Genomic DNA, 18,648 nt, shown 5'->3' on the forward strand with positions numbered 1-18,648 from the left:
ATACTTTTTTTTTTTTTTTTTGTAGATATATTATTTTTATCGAAGAAATTTCAAAGTCAATAAATTTATACATTTAATGGCTAAAAACGAGTTTTATGTATTTTGTTCTCAAAAAATTGTTTATTATGTATTCTCAAGTATTTGATACGTTTTTGAGCCGATGCTTCGTTGATGGAGGATTCTTTTGAAGGCTTGCTTGCAGATAACCTCAAAAAAGGGTTGAGATGAGAGCATTATTTAATTCAAGGTTTAGAAGGTTTAGATGGAGTGCTTTGACGAAGAAACTCTCTTTAAATAGTAAGCATTTGAATCAATCACTTAAGCAAAGATGATGCTGAGCAAGATCTCTTTGGGAAGAAGAGTTCAAAAATAGCTACCACGACCGAGCAAATTCGAAGGGAGAAGATATGATCCCCAGATAAAAGAACTTTCTATAAATATCTAACGGTCGAAACAACACTATCTTGGGGAGGCCGCGCTCTCTTCCTTCTTAATAATGGAGCATAAAACCTGTCTTGAAATGTAGGTCTCGAGCTCTTTGGACACTTGCGTCAATTTCAGGTCAAAATTTCTTCTGTACTTGTTGTGCTTTGGGGATATGGATGCCGCCCAAGCGACCGAGGCTGGGACCGTGTTAAGGGAGCTTGAGCTACGTCTCCTTGGGCTCGAAAAACTTTCCGGGGAACCAGAAGGGACCTTCCCCTTAGCCTTAGGCAGCACCCCATCACATGAACTCTTTGCATTCCCCCAGCTCCCCCTTCCATCTATATCATCACAATTACCAGTACTAGTAGTAATAGTGTCAGTCAGTAGGCCAGATTTGGTCTCTAGTGGCAGGGGCTTCAGGTAGTCCTGTTTGGATTTCTCAAGCTTTTCCTTGGCTTTCTCAGCCGCTGCAAGAGCCTTGTCTCTGCTCAGAGTTATCAATTTCCATGGATTGATACTGATACGAAGGCCTTGTTTTCCAGTGGATGGAGTCTGGGGATTTGCATCTATTTTTATGGACAATCTTGCTGAGTCCTAAACAGACAACACGATAGATTCAGGCATACCATTCATATTTACACTACATAATCAAGACTGCAGTTTGTAGCTTAAACTATACAATTACCTCTTTGACTCGTCCTTCTCCTTGGCACAAGCCAAAACGTGACACCGAAGTCGGTTTTTTCTCAGGTGAATCAAAATCATCGTCCGAAGAGAAATCCGAGTAGTCTTCATCAAATGGATCTTCAATAATAGATTGGCTCTCCTCTTTCATGGCCAGTATGTAATCATATGTTCTCATTCCCTGAAACCAGTGGCTATATATAGAAGAACAGACTCATCCTTGGATGCCATAATCAATCAAGTTAAGGGAAAAGGAAAATCTACCTTTTGTATGAGAACTAGGTGAAAGAAAAATAGTTGTCCAAGTGCTGCTGAACCATAAGCAGTCAGCAACACAAGCAAGACCTGTCATGCCATTTGAGGAATTTGGTTAACTTGTGTCAAACCGAACTCCATTAACACAGAAAGTTTGAGGAAAACTTACTGAAATTGTGGCAAGCGCTTCTCTTGGAAAATCTCTGTGGAACCTTCTTTGCAGCTCCATTTCCATTCCTTTCTTATCTGCAAAACACCGTACGAATATGGCAATGGCCGTTCCTCCTTGGATTGCTAGCTGAATCCGCCCAATTTGTTTTGTTAACCAGATGTTCATAGAATCATACTTGGACAATACTCAAAGGTAAATGGGCGACTAACCATTAACAACACGAATATCATCAGAAGAAAGAATGTGGTATAGTTCTTTTTCCCAACACAGTTGTTTAGCCACTGAGAACAAACAAAAACAGCCATTCATCGGGAATCAAGAAAGCTATCCATAGAAACATGAAAAATGATGAAAGTAATTTGTAGGATATTTGTATTTTACCCTGCAATGGTGATCGAATCCTTCAACGCAACGATTGCAGGTCCGACAGTGCTTGCTGTGCCTCTTCACCTGTATTGCAAGAAGGAGTTTGATAAGGATCATAAGCAGGCTTGGAATGGATTGGATACAAACATTAATTACATAAACATTAAGTACCTCGAAATTACAGAGAGAGCAAAATGTTACATCCTCCTCCTCCTTGGGATCAGGAGTGATCACATCATCCTTCGTTACAAGAAGATAAGGGAGCAAAGGCTCCATTTGAGGGCCAACCTTCCATGGATCCAGATACTTCCTCCGGATGAATGTTTTGAGAATCTTTCTTTCTATATTCCTAAAGCTCCTCAAAACGATTTGCCTGAGCATTAATCCAAAATTAATTCTAGAGAAACTCTTGGATTTGGATTTTGATTCCATCTTCTTCTTGTTTAGGACGCTGGTTTTGTCGGTTGGATCAATAGCCGTGCACCTTATGAATAGAAACATCACTGAAAGCACCTGAATATAACGATCAAACAGAAACCAGTAAAGATCTTCGGAGTATTAGTGAGAGAGATCGAGAAATCGAGAGAGAAAGAGAGATCCAAGCTCCATCCGATTACAATACCACAAACGAAAAAAGCGTCGTGACTGTAATTTCGGCGACTCTGCTTCCAAGGAAAAGCCCTAAGAAAGTGTAGAACGCCATTACTAGAAAGCTGTAAATCGCGATGGCTACAATCTGAAAGAAGAAGGAAGGAAATAAGATTACGAAGGCTTCTAGTCTGCAGATGCATTGTATTAAATCGACAAGAACTCAAGTTCCATTCATTGAAACCCTAATAGTGACCGATTTCTCCATCTAGAAACACAACGAAGCAGGAAATTTCAGAAATTAGGCTAACCTGTAAAGGATGGAGAGGGCGCTGCCAGCCATGGCGTCTCATGATGTTTGCCTGAAGAATGGGCGAGAGTTGAGAGTGAGGATGAAGGAGGAAGGTGGCGTTCATACAAGCCCGCGACAAAGTCCCGGCACTTCTTTCCATCTTGCCTCCAACGGTCAAATGTCACGTGTCCAAGTTTGAATTTTTAACGGCACTTTGCTTTTTACAACAAAGATTATTTTCCATTGCTTATCAAATAAATGAACTAATGTGGGCCATAAATCAAAATTAAATAATTAGAAGGGTAAATTTGAAATAAAGTTTTTCAATCTCTCGCCTTTGGTGTATTAGTTATCGTGCCCACAGTAAACGCTGGGTAACCAAGTGTGGAGCGGATAACTACTGAAAGCATCTAAGTATTTAGCCCACGATGAGTGCTTTCATATGCCGACTTTCCTAGAACCTCCAGCAGCACAACCGAAACCGGGATAGGTTCTCTGCCCCTGATAGAGCGACAAAAGTTTTGAGAAAATATAATACTAAATAATATGACGAATTATTTTTTTCCCATTTGGAAGGATATCGTCTCATAATTATCTATGACTGTTTTTGTTTCTAATATGACCATTTGATGAAATAGCGAGGGAAGCAGGACAAATAATCTGAGACTACTAGAAGGATTCCTCTTTGGATAATAAGTACTGTAACTAGTATTCCTGTGATCGTCTTTTATGGTTCATATTTCTAGATTAGATTCATCTCTGTAATAATCTAGAGCTGTCATCTTAGGTTTATAAGACTTGAAGCACAATCTGACCTGCTCCATGAGTCGTGACATATAAACATTTATTCTAAAATTTTAGTACATATGAGTCATAATAATCTCCACTGTTCGATACTTAGGTGTCAGCCTCTTAAGGTCCCATTAAAATTTAGGCTTAACACAACCGTTCGATCTTAAGATATCATTGTTTGAATCGTATGTGGTCAATCCAAAAATTGAATTTGTTGTGATTTCGAGGTTTGTTGTGCAATTACCAAAGAGTTTAGGGATATTTTTGTAATTTCCTATTTTTAAAATATCTTATTAAAAAATCCAACTTTTTTTTTTTTTTTTTTTTTCAAGTCAANTTTCCTCGACTAGGTGAGATTCCTTCTCCATAATTAATTAAAAATTCAAGAAATTTACTAAAAGTTTGAAAAATAACCATTTTGTTCTTTTTCTTTTCCAATTTTTTTCTAATTTGGTAGTGCACTTAATTTTCCGAGACGAAATCCAACCTCTAAAACTCTCGATAAAATTCCAAGAGTTGAAATTTTAAAAGATACGTTGAAAATTCATTGACTTCGAGGCTCAGTTGTTACACCGACAATGACGACTGGAATGAAACTCATTTCTCCACCCCAACCTTCCCTCCGAGCAGCTGATCCTCGTCAAGATCATTTGCCTCATCCTTCATACCCCAAAAATCTCCGAAAATTAAACAAAGGATTCCTTGTAATAAGCACTCCGATCTTGGGTGATGTCTTATTCAGCACTGCCACGATGCATTTTCTCTTTGATGTTAACCAAACCTTTGACAATTTGACTGATAAGGCCTAATGGTTCGGTGTAACATTTTTTTTATGACGGCAGTTGATTCTCAGATTTCTTATATGTGTCACAAGTAGGACGTTGGTTGATCTTGGGCTTTGAGCTAATGTAATTTGAATTCAAGTTAAGGGTATTAATGTAATTTTTTATAAGTTTCGAGGTTTTTATTTATTTTATTTTATTTTATTTTATTAAGGTTGAGATATTTGTAAAATAAAATATTAATGAAACTAACTATAAAAACATTTTTTTTTTAACAAATTTAAACCTATTATTGAAACTAATAGAAAGTTAAATGTATTTTCTATAATTTAGGAACATAAATTTAATTCTCTTTCAATCTCCAACGTCAAAACTGTCGCAGAGTTCCGGCCAAATAAGGGCGTTGCAATGGCGCTCCGCCAGTGGATCGACGGCGATGAGACCGCCGCGGAGATGCTCACTAGAGTCCTCAAAGAGCGAACCTCCTTGCTTGTTCCGCCTCTCCACAGAGTTCCTCTCCACGTCGGCAATGTGGTCGAACTTGTTGGACCCTCTGGTTCCGCCAAGACGCAGATCTTAATCCAGGTCTAATTATCAAGTTGAATTTGTCCATTTGAACTTCTTGCATCGTTTATAATTGACAACTTCGATGAAAAATTATTGGTGATTTACCTCGAAAGCATTTGAGAACAATTTGTGGGATATTAAAAGTAGACTGCTTCTGTGAGCAGGCTGCAGTTAATTGCATTCTTCCCAAGGAGTGGAATGGGATCCGCTATGGAGGCTTGGAGTGTTCAGTGGTGTTCATTGACTTGGATTGTCGTCTTGACATCTCAAGGCTTTCCCAAGTTTTGAAGCTTCGAATTTTGGAAGGAAATGGCAACGGTGAGCTATTTGTGCCATTTAATATTGATAATATATTTACTTCAAGGTTATCTTCACGAGCTGAAATTTTGCTTAATGATATCTGTAATGTCTCGGGTCATTTCTAGGATTTATTGCGTCTTTGAATTATTAATCCGTATGTGTGCTTCTGTTATACATTTGATATAGAGCTTGTCTTGATGATTGCTATTCTGCTTGCCTAATAAGAAAATAGCGCTCTCAGTAAAATATTAGTTATTTACTATATTTCTTGGAGGATTCTATTTCTTTGATGTGCACTCAGAATAGCGAAAGAAAAATAACCCTGCTTATATTCAAAGATATCTATGGAGAATTTCCAAGAAAGATTGGCAATCTAGCTTCCAATCACCATTTAAGACAACGATGGGTTCAATCTCTGGCCTTGGAGATGAAGAATTTGACGACCTTGAAGGTCTTCATTGCTTAATCTATGTTTTCACTGGTCTTTGTCCGGTAGGGAGGCTTGGGATATTTGATCTTTACTTTCTTTGTTGGATTCAGTCTGCAAATGTGGGGGAGTGGGAACTTTTTCTCTGGATCCCTTTGACCCTCTGCAGGGTTTTTCCTGTAAATCCTCTTTAATCTTTTGTGTGACTCTCACCATCCTTGATCTTTATTTACCTTGTTATGGAAGGTTAAAGTGCCCAAGAAAATCCTCATTGCTTATGGTTTGAGCGGAATGGGAGAGTTTTCTGAACCCCACTTTTTGTATATCTAGTTTGAGGTTTGGAAGTTCCTTTTATGTTGGGCTGTTTCTTTCTATGCCCTTCATTATTCTCTTTCTTTTCTTGATGAAAGTAGCTTTTGTGATTAACTAAGATGGGTGAACTTTCATGCCAATAGCTCCAGTATACACGTTGTTCCAAGCTTTGCTACACAGTTGGTGGAGAGGTCATCCATAATCTGTAATTTCACTTGAGAAATATTGTTGGCTGTTTTTTGGATGGGGAGATAGAGAAATTGTGGACTTCTGTATCTTTTGAGCATTAGTTGCATTTCACTTATCCAATGGAAAGTTTCATTTCTCGTTTTAAAAATAAAAAAGAAAACAATGGTAAACCACAATTGCAAGTTGAGTATCTGTTCGTGAAAGAGTTTGAGACTGTCTTTTCTGTCTTTCCTAGTTTTGATGTTCCTAAAAACATTTCTTACTATTTTCATGTATCCTAATGAACACGCAGCTTGCTTAAGAAATATTGTTGTCTGTTTCTTGGGTGGGGAGATGGAGAACTTGTGGACTCTGTACCTTTTGAGCATTAGTTTCATTTAACTTATCCAAAGGAAAGTTTCATTTCTCGTTAAAAAAAAAAAAAAGAAGGGAAACCACAGTTGTCAAGTAGAGCATCATTTGCTGAAGTAGTTTGAGACTGTATTTTTTGTTTTCCCTAGTTTTGATGCTCCTAAAAAGATTTTTACTATTTTCATGTATCCTAATGAACGCGCAACTTGTGTCTCTAGAAAAGATAGATGAATCTAAGTGTTAGACAAGTAGCTCAGAGTAGTGAAAAAGTGTAGAGGAAATAATCCATAGGGTATTAGAGGGAAAAATAATTCATAGGGTAGAGGAGATTCGATGTCATGGAAGATTTTCATTAAAAACAAAAATAAATGGCTACACATATTGTCTATCTTCAAGGCTTTCCGTATTTGTTACTTAAGCATGAGAAGAAAATGTCATTGTATTTCTTGTATATTATGAGTTAAATACGAGGCTTCTTATATGGAAGAAAAACCATCTACCAATAAGGAAGAAAATCTTACAGATTAAAATATATACATAATGCACATCTAATATTACAAAATATAAAGAAACACTCCACCTCAAGCGGACTTATAGATGCCTTCCACAGCCAACGAAGTTGATCGAATTGTCCTTTCAAGAGCCCTTTAGTTAGAATATTAGCCGTTTGTTACGTCGTTGGAGATCAGGTATGCATATTACATATGCAGCAATCTTCTCCTTTATGAAATGCTTGTGAACTTCAATATGCTTCATTCTATCATGTAGAACTAGATTGTGAATTATAGCAATGACAGTCTTGTTGTCACAATAGACGTGCATAGGTGTCTTTTGAGACAATTTCAGTTTTTCAAGGATTCTGTTAATCCTTATACTTTCATAAATTCAATTGGCTAAGGCCCTAAATTGACTTCAACACCACTCCTGGCCACTGCATTTTGTGTTTTTTTACCACATCACGTAACTAAATTTCCTCCAACAAAAGAAAAATAAGCAGACGTAGATATTCTATCAGTAGTACTTTCTACCCAATATGTATCAGTGACACTTCAACTTGGAAATGGTTATGTTTCTAAAATAATATACACCTAGAGTTTCTTTCAAATACCTTAGGTTTCTTTACAACTTGCTATTATTAGTGAGCCAATCATTTCTTCTTAGTCATCCACTGAGGCTAATACTACGGATCCTGATTTAGTTGAAGAAAGTTTTTCATGTCTCTTGGTCTCCTCTTTAAGACAATGGGGCAGTAGAACTTACTAACATTACCTCCATCAAAGCCCTCAATCCTGACTCCTAGTAGCCATAAAGTTTTCTCCACATAAGGTACATTTTTTATTCATAAGGTGATTCAAGACCCTACAGTTCATCTTTCACCCCTCTCAGTGTGATGACTTTGATGTTGAATATGAAGTTAGCCTAAGCAGTATGGAATCTCTTATGGAGCCTATGGTCAATCATTTTGAGCTTTTATTTCAAGAAAATGATAAGGGGATTTTCCATTCTTCCTCTTTGGTGCCTAGCAAATTTGTATCTCTTATTGAAGCTTGTGGTCTTGAATTACGGGGAATTCCTCCAACATTTTGACTCCTTTTTTTACTAAAGTTTCCAGAGAGCTTTTTCTTTACTTTTTCTTTTGGCAATTCAAGTTTTGGGGTTCTCGTTCGTGGAGTATCTCAGCTGGTTTGTTAGATCTTTTTTGGATGAGGATTTTAGCCAACTTTTTCTTGTATTTTCTTATTTTCAGTTGTTGTGTTCAAGTTCTCTTTGGAGTTGAGCTTTGGTTTGATGAGTCCTTTTTGTTTTTTGGTCGTTCTTTTTGTTTGAAATTGTTTTAAGATCTTGTTCTGCTTTCTGGTTCTATTTTCTTTTTCACTGCATTTGGGAGTTTGTATGTTTTGATCATTTTCCTTTTCATTTTCATTATATCCCCAATGAGAAGTTGTTTCTTGTTAAAAAAAATGTATTTGATAAGTCACACAAACGCAGGAGATTTGGGAAATTTTGATGCACTATATACTACATGCCTGAGAAGATTCTTTTACATCCGTTGCTATGACAGTTTTGAATTTCTTGCCACTCTCAAGGTAAATTTCTTCTTATTTAAAACAAAGTTAGCCTTCTTCATGCATTTCATTCACATACCTTTTTTTAAGAAACAGATTCCATTAATAAATGAAATAACAAAAAGGAGTAAAGCCTCAATCTATAAACCAAAGAAGTTGTTAAAACTATATGTAAAAAAATTAAATTTAACATAACTAGTTTTCAGTTCAATGGTAGCTCTCTCCAATTCATATTGATTTCCACTTGTTGGGTTTGCAACCACAAGTGAGGACACTGTCAAATTGTATTTAATAGTATATAGGTAAATATAGGAGCTTATTAGTCTTTTTTCATTTATTGTAATTTTACTATTATTGGTTTAGGACTTCCATGTGTACTAATATATACTCTGCTATATAGATCATGTATTATCCTCTACTATACAAATCATGTATTATTCTCTACTATATAGACGATGTATTATTCTTCCATATTTGGTCTCACAATAACCCAAAACTAAATATACCATAACATATCGGCCTAAACTTTTGTGTTCAATGGTGATTTAACCGTGAATGAAAAAGCTTTCAATTGATGGATAAAAGGATATAATTACATAACAAGGGATAGCAAGATTCTCTATTGGTCTCCCTTCTAACTTCGTTTGCTACTTGAAATTTCCCCCGTTAAATTAAATCTTTGGAAAGCTAAGATCTCAAAGAATGCTAGAAAATGAATTACAAAGACACAATTGATGCAACCCTCAAAGTTTAGGAGTATAAATTGATTTTTTCTCGAAAAGTTACTAATTTGTAGTATGACAGAATGCTAAAAAACACTGAGTAACAATGAGTCAGCCTACCTTCATAATTGAAATCTCTTCCACTAGTCAATTTCATAATTTACTCCATGATGGGCCACCAAAAAGAAGCAGTCTAAGGTGACCTCCTAGTGGTAGACCAAGATAAGGAAAAGTAAGGATTCAACCTTACAGTGAAGCCTGGAGGCTACAAGAGACATCTTTGGCCGAATTTATTCTAAAACCTGATAGGCATTCCAAAAACCTGGTGACCGTTAAAAATTTCCCTCTGTTTTTCTTATAAAAGAAGAACTGTTTTGATTCAAATATTCAGCATCTCCAATCTTCTGTTTTATCCACCGTTGTACTTCAGGTTGGCTCTCTATAATTTTGTGCAACCTCCATTGTGTACAATTTGTCAATTTAATTCTGTAGACCTTTTGAATTTCAGACCATGCACCATAAACTTCAAAAAGAAAGAGATGACCTTGGAATTCGGTTGCATCTACTCATGATCGACAGGTTTGTGCTAAAAATAATTTGGAACCTCGTGATGCGTCTCCTGCTAGATAGAGTTTCCAATTTCTTCTTATTTGTCGATTTATTTCATGAACATAAAAGATAAAGATGTATGCATTCTTATGTTTTTTTTTTTCTATCTTCCTCTGCCATGTCATTTATGCCAAAGGACTTTAAATTGGTTTTGCTACTGAGAGTACTGTAGAAAATACTCTTGTCTTAACGCACGTTCATTGTTCTTTTTTTTGGGGGGGATAGAAACCAATGCTAAGTTTTTATTTTTTTTATTTTTATAATGACTCTTCTGGCCACGGGATCCTCATTGATAATGCCATCCTCCAATTGTTTATCGATCACAACAAGTTCATGGGGAAGAGAGTTCTCTGCGAATTGGTATTGCCGAAGGTGTTTTGGTTCCATTCTTGTAGTGATATTTTGAGGTCTTTCAATTTCTTTATGAACCCATGCCCTGGTACCATCAGTCCTCAACAAAAGTGCTAGAATAACTTGTGTTCCAACCACATATTTTTTCAACTTGAAGGGGGAGGGACCCTTGCTTGGCTGCCAAGAGTTTAGGTGGCCATTAGATTGAAATTCCTCTAAACCTTTGAAAGTCTTCTCGCAAAAAATACTAATCTTTCAAGAAAATTCAATTGTGTATCCATCAGGGCCTAACGCTTAATTCTTAGGTTTTTCATAGCCATTCTTATTTCTTCTAGAGAAAATGGAGCAATAAGAACAGAATTTTCTTTTAATAAGAATATATGAAGACACCGTAGACCAGCAAAGATTAGAAGGAATAGTACAATTGCCTGGTTTTTTTTTTTTTTTTTTTTTTTTTTTTTTTNAAGAGAACCCTAGAATTTCCTGCTCAAATTTTCTTTAAGCAAGAGGAGAAGCCCCAGTAATAGAAAACAGTTCTGAAATCAGATTTTTTCATTTTTTAGCTGCCAAGAATTGATGTAAGAAGCTTTCATCACCCAATTTTAATCAATGCAACTTACATTTTTAATCCAATTTCTTTCCTCAGAAATAAAACTCCATAGTTTCACCTTTAATCGCAATTATGATGTCTAGCTCAGAGGAGATAACACATTAGTTTCTGATTTTGCATCAAAGAACTCCAGTTCAGGTATGAGACTTTGTTCCTTTCTTTTCCTTTGTGTTTCAAATTCAGCATATCATTTCTCGATATCTTCTATTAATTTTCTGAGCTTTGAACTAATAAAAAATTCCAGCCCATCCTTGAGAACAATCTTGAACAAGGGATTTCTCTATAACTTTTCCATATTCCGAATGAATAAGCCAACTGTTGTAGAACTGAAAAGGGGAAGGACCCCAAATGAATGCTCCTGCGTCAAGTAGCAATGGAAAATGATCTAAAATGTGCTAGCTTGTCTAGATTCTCTGGAGTTATCAAACAAACCATTCCATATTTTTGGTCAATAATCTCTATTTCTGCTGGAATAAAACCACATTAAAATTTCTTCTCTTGAATTCTAAAAGCTGAACAATCCATGCAATTAGGAGTATGATAAACTAAACCCCCAAAGTGCTGCCCAGTTTCTTCAAAACAATATCTTTTCCAGTAAGGCAAATGAACCTTTTTCAAAGAAATCCAACCACCATATCCATATCAACTTAGGATGGGAACGATCATTTTGTGACCATTTCTCAATTTTCAGATGGAAATTACCAATTTACCTCCACCTACCCTCAAATTCAAAAACTGATAATTCATCATTTAACTTCTCTGCCATAAATGGATTGATTATAACTTTGGATTGTAAATAAACTTCTAGAGGAAATTGAATATCCTTCCAAGAGTTCTGGGCTAGCAAACTGGATAACAAAAATGAATTGAAAAATCTTTCACCTACATCATTGTCTTTCCTAATCCAACATTTAGAAAGGAGGAGTCTTCTAGGATGAAAACTAAGTGTGGGGCTGCAATAGACAAGAGCATTATAATTTTCTATTTTGAAAAAAAAAAAAAAATCCCAAATCAATAAAAAGAATAGCAAAAACATTTAGGTTAGAAAGGAATGGCAAGAGAATCTCCAAAGTGAGTAACTTGTAATGGCGGTTAAGAAAGCACAAGGTTAAGCACAAAATTAGATTTCTTAGTGGCGACTAGTCAATGATGAAGCCCAGCATGACCCACGACAAGGTAGTCTAGTGATAATGTAATTACAATGATGGACTCCGGTGACAATGTGAATCCCTTCACCCTCGAGGTGAATCTCTTGTGTGAGGACGAGTCTCCTGATGGTGCCCAAATCTTGATGGCCGAGACCTCCAACATGCTACATATTTCCTGCGACAGTGACACTAGACATGCCAGATCCTTGGTGAACACACCTACGGCCAGCTACTCGTGACAGCCAACCTTTAGCATGATCTTTGTGCCTACAGCCCCCTGCTACAGGCCATATTTGTAAATTCGAGGCCTCTCCTTGTGAAGGTTGAGACCTACACCAAGTAGTCCAGTACCGTACATTAGTTTCCCTCAGTCACAGGGGACTTGCCATCTTCTCTCTTATGGATTATCCTAGCAACAACTCACTCGAGAAAGGGAACACAAAAATGGCTTTTTCATTTTCTTAGTCATAAGGAAGGAACCTTCTCTTATGGATTATGAGCTAGATGACAGATATAGGGAAACAAGAATAAAATTATCAATGATCATTAGAGACAAAGCCTTTTTCACATTACTCAAATGAGATTTTTTCCAATGACTAATAGCATCTTACCAGGCCCTACTATCAGCCCCACTGAATCAAAGTTCTTCAACATTTTCTAGAACAAACCATTTGGATAGAGAAACTCATCAACAAGAAGGGTACTATGGTCGATATTTCTCAGTTCCATAGAAATGGTGGTCTTATTTAACTTTTTGTTCGAGTGTTGAACAAAAATGATGGACAGCCTTCCTCAGCCTCATTGAAGATTAGCCTCTTTCATCCACCAAAAAACTTTTTGAACAACTAAAACCCAATCAACTTCAGAATAGGAAGCCAACCGACAAATATGCTTTCCGTCCCTTGCCTTCCATAAAAAAAATCCATCACATAAACTAGAAAATCCCTATACAGAAACATACCTTTCGATCCTCAACAAAAAGGGCAAGACAGTCATCACAGAGTTTCCCCGCTCTCTTGTTCCCATTGTTTGGGATACAGAGTTTCCCCGCTCTATTGTTCCCGTAAAGAAAAAAAGAGGTGTCCATCTCTTGATAACAGTCAAAGATTGAGTTTTTCCATGCTCCTGTCTTTTAGGTTGCTTCTTTTCTCTTTTGTTTTTAACGCTACTTCAGGTTTCTTATAAAAAGGAAAGGAAAAAAAAGTTTGGAATTGTATTAAGGTGCACATATGTGAGAATTACAAATCTTTTCTTCTGCTCAACGTACTGCGAAATTGCTTGCCTAATTTCTTATTGAATATCCTATTGTATGTATAAATGTTGAATTTGGGAATCATTTCTTTCTTCTTTCTGTTTAGTATTGGAGCTTATCATTGGGTTGATCGTGTCTCTTCATCCTTGCCTTTGTGGGGTAACAACAGGTAGTGCCTTCAAATTTTAAATTGTTTAATTATATATATAGCACACTTGTCAAATTAGAATTCCCACTAAATTTTGGGAAAAGGAGATTATTAGCTGCCATTTTTCTTTTCTGGTTAAACTTTTTCAGGCATTCCAATTTAAGTCTTGCATGAGCTTCTTATTGTGAGTTACTGATGGAGCAGGGTTTGCGACAGAGAAAATCTCCAGTTACATTTTATCATGTGATTTTCTTAAGAGATATTTTGATTTTTTTTTCTAAATTCTGCGCATGGATTTTGTCTCCTGACATATTTCTTAGTCCCTCATTTTCCTTGGTTGATTTTTCCCTTTACAAGTGTGCCTAAATTTTCTCATGCATTTTTACAAATTCGGAGGATATTACTTCATTTTAATCTCACTCCCTATTTGAAGTTCAAGAAAGTTGATTAGACATACTAGGAATGTTTGGTGGTTTCTGCTGCTTTGATTAGTTCTTTTACAAGGTTTATTAACATCATCTCTCTTTCTATTAAAGAATAGATTAAACGTCCTAGTCTAGGATATCCCAATTTTTCTCTCTCAAATACTTATTTCCAAATCATCTCTTCGAGTTAACGTCTCAAGCTCCATTTCCGTCCTTTGCAGGGGTTGACTTTATCTCTCTGGTCTATAAATTTTTTAGGCTCCCTCTTCTTTTCATTGATGTGATTGTTTCTTATTAGAAAGAAAAATAGAAAACTATTCCCCCGACTGCTTCATATAGATATCATCCATAATAAAAGAAAACTAAACTACATCTCATCCAAGCCAATGGTAACTTTTTTCTCGCATGCATAATTTTGTGAGAATCATCCAAAAAAAAAAAAAAAAAAAAACANAATTGTGTTCCCATTGTTATGTATTCCTAGTGTTATGACAATTTTATGTATTTACTCTCTCAGGAAAGGCTTTTCTCTTGCAAATATGTTAGAAGCGGCAGTAGAAGAAATTAAAAAGCTTTTGCTGGTGCATCCGAGTATTGTTATTGCTTCAAAAGCTACCATTTTTGGGGATAGATCTTCTGACATAGTTAGACGGTGAGTTTTAGGCCAAAAGGGACTTTTTTTTCCCATATGTGAAACAAAAAGTTGCATAGCATAGTCTTAACTCTTGAAGAATTATGTTTCTTGTACTTAACTGCCTAATTCGGTATGCTTTACAATATTGGTGATATGTGCCTAGTCTAATTCTCTAAGACTATTATGCTTCATATTGCTTGAAGACTTGCTATGCGAATTGGGAGATCTATGATATGAATCTACGTATCACCAATTCTTTTGTTATTCTTGCCCATGTTTTGGTTGCTTCATTTTCAATCTCTCTTTTCTTGGATAGGAAGCAACTACCTTCATTGGTTCTTCCATCAAAAGAAAAATAAAGAAGAATAAGGAGAATGATGTTATGCTATATGGTGTGACCTTGATTTCCAAATTGATGAACTTTTCAGGTATTGATATGAGTTGGAAACTGTAAATTTCACTTTAACTATATTTAGTCTTTTTTAAGACAAGATTTCATTGAGATAAATGAAAGAATGCAAGACATAAAAAACAAGCCCACAAAAAAAGAGGCCCAACACTAACTATAAGAACGAATCCAATCCAAAAGAATGTGACAAGTAATTACAAAAAGTGTAATTAATATACTCACACAAAAAAGAAATAAATCTAGCTAACCCTCAAAACTCCTCCCAAGACCTCTCAACCTCTCTAATTATCCTACCGTTCATCTCAAGCTAAATTTCCCACAAATGGGGGGGAAAAGAAAAGAAGCCTTCAACAGTGCTTTCCTTTATCTTGAGAAGGAGGGTTCAGGAGCACTTCCTTATCATAGAATAACAGACTTTGTCGCGAGCCAACACAATCCCATAAGTCATGAAAAATTGATTCCAAAGGAAGAGAGCAAACCGACAATCTTTCTGTCGTTTGATGTACTCTTCTCTCAATAGGGGTTATGTTTTTTTCTACTTTTTGGAAGATTTATTCCAAAGAATATTAAGTTCTTTGTGTGACAAGTTATTCATAGATGAGTAAACACTCTTGCTTTAATCACTATAAATTCTGTTGGAACTAATAATTATCAACAATTGAAAAGCGTTCCTTTTGTAATAGCCCTTTAGCCTTGGTTTGAGAAATATTAAAACTACGGACATTGTTATTTTGATATTTCTGTTTCTAGCTATGCTTCTTTTGATGATATGACATACACTAACCCTCACAAACTTGTGTGTCAGTGAAAAATCTTTATCAGAGACGGAATTAAGACATGGGAAAACCGATGGTGGACAAGTTTTGTACCGTGAGTATATGCCTTCTGCATGGCAGGTAATCTATGAAATTTTCCCTGCCTATATTTTCTTTTATGAAAGCCATAACTTGCGTAGTTAGAAGTGTTGTCAGATTTTAAAGATAACAAGTCTCTCGATCACGTTAACCAGACTTGAGGTATTGCCTGAATGAAGAAGAAAACAAACATAAATTTAAGGATAAAAAACTAGAAATAAAATTGTTATCAAACAGTGCCTAAATCATATAAGAAGAGACAAGACATCCAAAGCTCCTGTTGTTACCATCACCTTCCTCTGAATTTAATGCATCATTCACTGATTTTCTGGAGACATTGTCCTCGCGGTGTACCCAAGGCTCAATGTTTTCCTTTCCTTCTTCTTCTGTGTTTTGGAGTCGAGTATTATAAGTCTCGTTTGCTAACTATTTAGTTTTTAAAAATTAATTGTATGAATAGTCTACCTAATGGTTTCTTTGTTTTATTATCTACTTCTAAAAGTCGTCTTCAAAATCTAAATCATGTTTTGAGAACTAAAAAAATGTAGTTATGTTTTTAGAATTTGGCAAAGAATTCTAGTATTTAGATAGAAAAGATGAAAACCAAAATCAAATCCAAATAGTTATTAAACGAAATCATATCTATTTGTTTGGATTGAAAATTATATCAAGCATTATTTGATGATCGCTATCTTTTTTTGTTTTTTTGTTTTTGTTGTTGGAATGTCTTCTTATAGTAAACCACAACTGTAAACACATTCTCATTTTTAAGCACTATCATTAGAATCTTTCTTAAATTATAAACAAATAATGGAAAACTAGTCATTTTGTATTTAAGTCTTATTCCATTTTAGTCTAGTTCCGAAGTACACCAGAATGATATTTTGATCATTCTAACCTTAGAAAGAGACTAATTTGTTTGGGTTTTGCAGTCTTTTGTAACGCACAGAGTTTTTGTTCGAGGCTCAGGTTTGATTACATATTATGCTCAAAAGTGGAATGATTTGGTCAACTTTCTATATATTCAGTCATTTATCTGATAGCTTTTATTGCCTTGCAGACGAATATCTTACAGTGAGCAGTTGTGAGCATCAGTCAATATATTTTTCTGAATGGCTGCTACCATCCCTGGGTGTCCTCGATAAATTTATTGTCAAAAATGTGAGAAACCAACCCATTTTGCATATATTATCACTAAACTCGTCAAGCTCCACACTCATCGATAGTAATTGATATGTATTATTTGTTTTAAAGTTAGAGGTTCAAATTCTCGTAGTACTAACTTTAAATGGATAAGGGGTTAAATGTATTTGTTGTCTAAATAAACTTACATGAAAAAATTTTGGATTTTACATTTGTACCTGCAGGCTGGCGTCTTTATGGTACCATGAACTGCATTTGTTTGATATGCCACTGACCAGTTCTTGGGCGTTCTTATGATTCCAGGTCAGCCTTTTGTTTTTATTTGAATAACGTTTGGATGTCCAAGTTTTGTATTATTATCATTGTAGTTGAAGTTTTTATTGTTCAACTATCTAAAAAGCATCTACTTTATTATGATAGTTAACGTCTAGAAGTGGCGTTTTAAACTATGGTATGCTCGTCAACAAAGATTAATGTTGATGTTTTCTACCTCAAATATCATACAAAAATGTAAATGATTTCAGTGATATTTTCTTTTGTTGACTTGTATTCATGGTTTAGGGTTTAGCGTCCAACTGAGGACCTAATCAGTTGGACCTAATCGAATAAGGGAAAGGTGGTTTGGTTCGTGGTTGGTTGGATTGAGCTTCTCTTTCTTTCATTTTCTTCGTTTTCAGTGTTTGAATAAATAGGTAAAGGAGAATGAATCTTTCGTCTTTTTCTTTTTCTTTTACCGAGTGAAAAAATAAAGAGGAGAAAGAACCAAACAGTTTAGAGCGGTAGGAGAGAAGCAATGAAACCAATAAGAGATTCGTTTTTTTGGCCCAAAATTTCTCCTTTTTCATCAATTTCCTCGATCTAATTACTACATGGCTAAATAAATATACATATATATAAAATGATTCAAAACTTTCAAACGTTCAAACAGACTCGTTACACTACACTGAACAAGCCAGCCTTACAAAAGATGTTTATTATTTATCTCTAATTTTTCTTCGATCATCAAATGTTGTAACTCTAATATGTCGATTTAGATTCTACAAATCAAAATGAATAAGAATAATAAAGATGTTGGGCCAATGTGGGATCTCACAACGATTGACAAATGCATGTTAAACGACGAAGATGGGAAGTTTTAAACTCATACATCGATCTTTGAATGATAAAAAAAAGACATTTGTATTCTCGTGTGTTCTTGCAAAACTATCATTACTATCCTATAACAAATGTGCTCTAGAGGAACTAGAGTTATCTAAATAAGTAGCGAGTGTCGTATTTTTACCTATACAAAAGAAATATATATATGTTAGAAATATACCTTTGATCTTTGTTCGTATAAGTAAGCTACTTGTATATCCACTCATTGGCGCGACCACTGGACTCATCCATCATTTCAAAGTTAATATGAAACAACATAAATTACTAAAATAAGTTATCACACGAAGAAATAATTTCATGAAAATGGAATGTTTGAGAGTGATTTTGAAATAATGGAAATCACGTTAAACTTATATTTTTCTTTTCACATGAGACAAATTTGAACATCTGGTTTTTTAACCAATAGTATATATCTTAATTAGTTGAAATATGCTCAAGTTGACATGTGAATTAATAAGTTACTTTAAAGTTGAAAGTGACGCCAAATAGATTTATATTTTATGTTAACATCGAGTCTAGTTAGTTTAGGTTCTCATGTATTTGTTCATTGATTTGAGGAGTTAATACTCACAACGTGTTATGTATCACAATCGCACACTATCAAGACTCGCAACAC

General features: G+C 35.3%; 2 protein-coding genes across 7 annotated transcripts; one reads left to right on the forward strand and one right to left on the reverse strand.

Moving 5' to 3' along the window:
* Positions 1-271: 271 nt before the first annotated feature.
* On the reverse strand, positions 272-3,066 carry LOC111807299 (protein S-acyltransferase 18-like). The gene is made up of 9 exons (XM_023692969.1): positions 2,803-3,066; positions 2,526-2,639; positions 2,075-2,416; positions 1,919-1,987; positions 1,747-1,818; positions 1,535-1,663; positions 1,375-1,455; positions 1,112-1,291; positions 272-1,020 (listed from the first exon to the last, which is right to left on the reverse strand). Exons 1-9 carry the CDS (start codon positions 2,941-2,943, stop codon positions 460-462), a joined length of 1,689 nt encoding a protein of 562 aa, XP_023548737.1. The 5' UTR covers positions 2,944-3,066; the 3' UTR covers positions 272-459.
* Positions 3,067-4,693: 1,627 nt separating this feature from the next.
* Positions 4,694-17,417, forward strand: LOC111808334 (DNA repair protein XRCC2 homolog). 6 transcript variants are annotated; one of them, XR_002817072.1, is made up of 11 exons: positions 4,694-4,942; positions 5,089-5,242; positions 8,493-8,590; positions 9,800-9,870; positions 13,368-13,430; positions 14,352-14,486; positions 15,683-15,773; positions 16,664-16,700; positions 16,792-16,892; positions 17,099-17,177; positions 17,295-17,417. XR_002817072.1 is itself a non-coding variant. In XM_023694291.1 (10 exons), the coding sequence occupies exons 1-10, from the start codon at positions 4,766-4,768 to the stop codon at positions 17,120-17,122; spliced, it is 951 nt and encodes a 316-aa protein (XP_023550059.1). In that variant the 5' UTR covers positions 4,694-4,765; the 3' UTR covers positions 17,123-17,417. The 6 variants fall into 6 exon arrangements, 3 of the variants coding, with proteins under 3 accessions (XP_023550059.1, XP_023550300.1, XP_023550217.1); XM_023694291.1 differs by having other exon boundaries at positions 17,099-17,417; XM_023694449.1 differs by having other exon boundaries at positions 4,733-4,942; positions 9,784-9,870; positions 17,099-17,417.
* Positions 17,418-18,648: the final 1,231 nt, after the last annotated feature.

Source organism: Cucurbita pepo, chromosome LG01, assembly GCF_002806865.2.
Source record: "Cucurbita pepo subsp. pepo cultivar mu-cu-16 chromosome LG01, ASM280686v2, whole genome shotgun sequence".
In the NCBI taxonomy this organism is placed as follows: Eukaryota; Viridiplantae; Streptophyta; class Magnoliopsida; order Cucurbitales; family Cucurbitaceae; genus Cucurbita; species Cucurbita pepo.

Bases quoted from the DNA above. Each gene is read 5' to 3' on its own strand.
- LOC111807299 (XM_023692969.1), bottom strand. From the start codon at position 2,943: ATGGAAAGAAGTGCCGGGACTTTGTCGCGGGCTTGTATGAACGCCACC. The intron at 1,988-2,074 runs GTACTTAATGTT...CTTGCAATACAG, and splicing joins GCTCTCTCTGTAATTTCGAG to GTGAAGAGGCACAGCAAGCA. The intron at 1,021-1,111 runs GTAATTGTATAG...TTGTCTGTTTAG, and splicing joins GAGAAGGACGAGTCAAAGAG to GACTCAGCAAGATTGTCCAT.
- LOC111808334 (XM_023694291.1), top strand. From the start codon at position 4,766: ATGGCGCTCCGCCAGTGGATCGACGGCGATGAGACCGCCGCGGAGATG. The intron at 5,243-8,492 runs GTGAGCTATTTG...ACACAAACGCAG, and splicing joins TTTGGAAGGAAATGGCAACG to GAGATTTGGGAAATTTTGAT. The intron at 13,431-14,351 runs GTAGTGCCTTCA...TTACTCTCTCAG, and splicing joins CCTTTGTGGGGTAACAACAG to GAAAGGCTTTTCTCTTGCAA.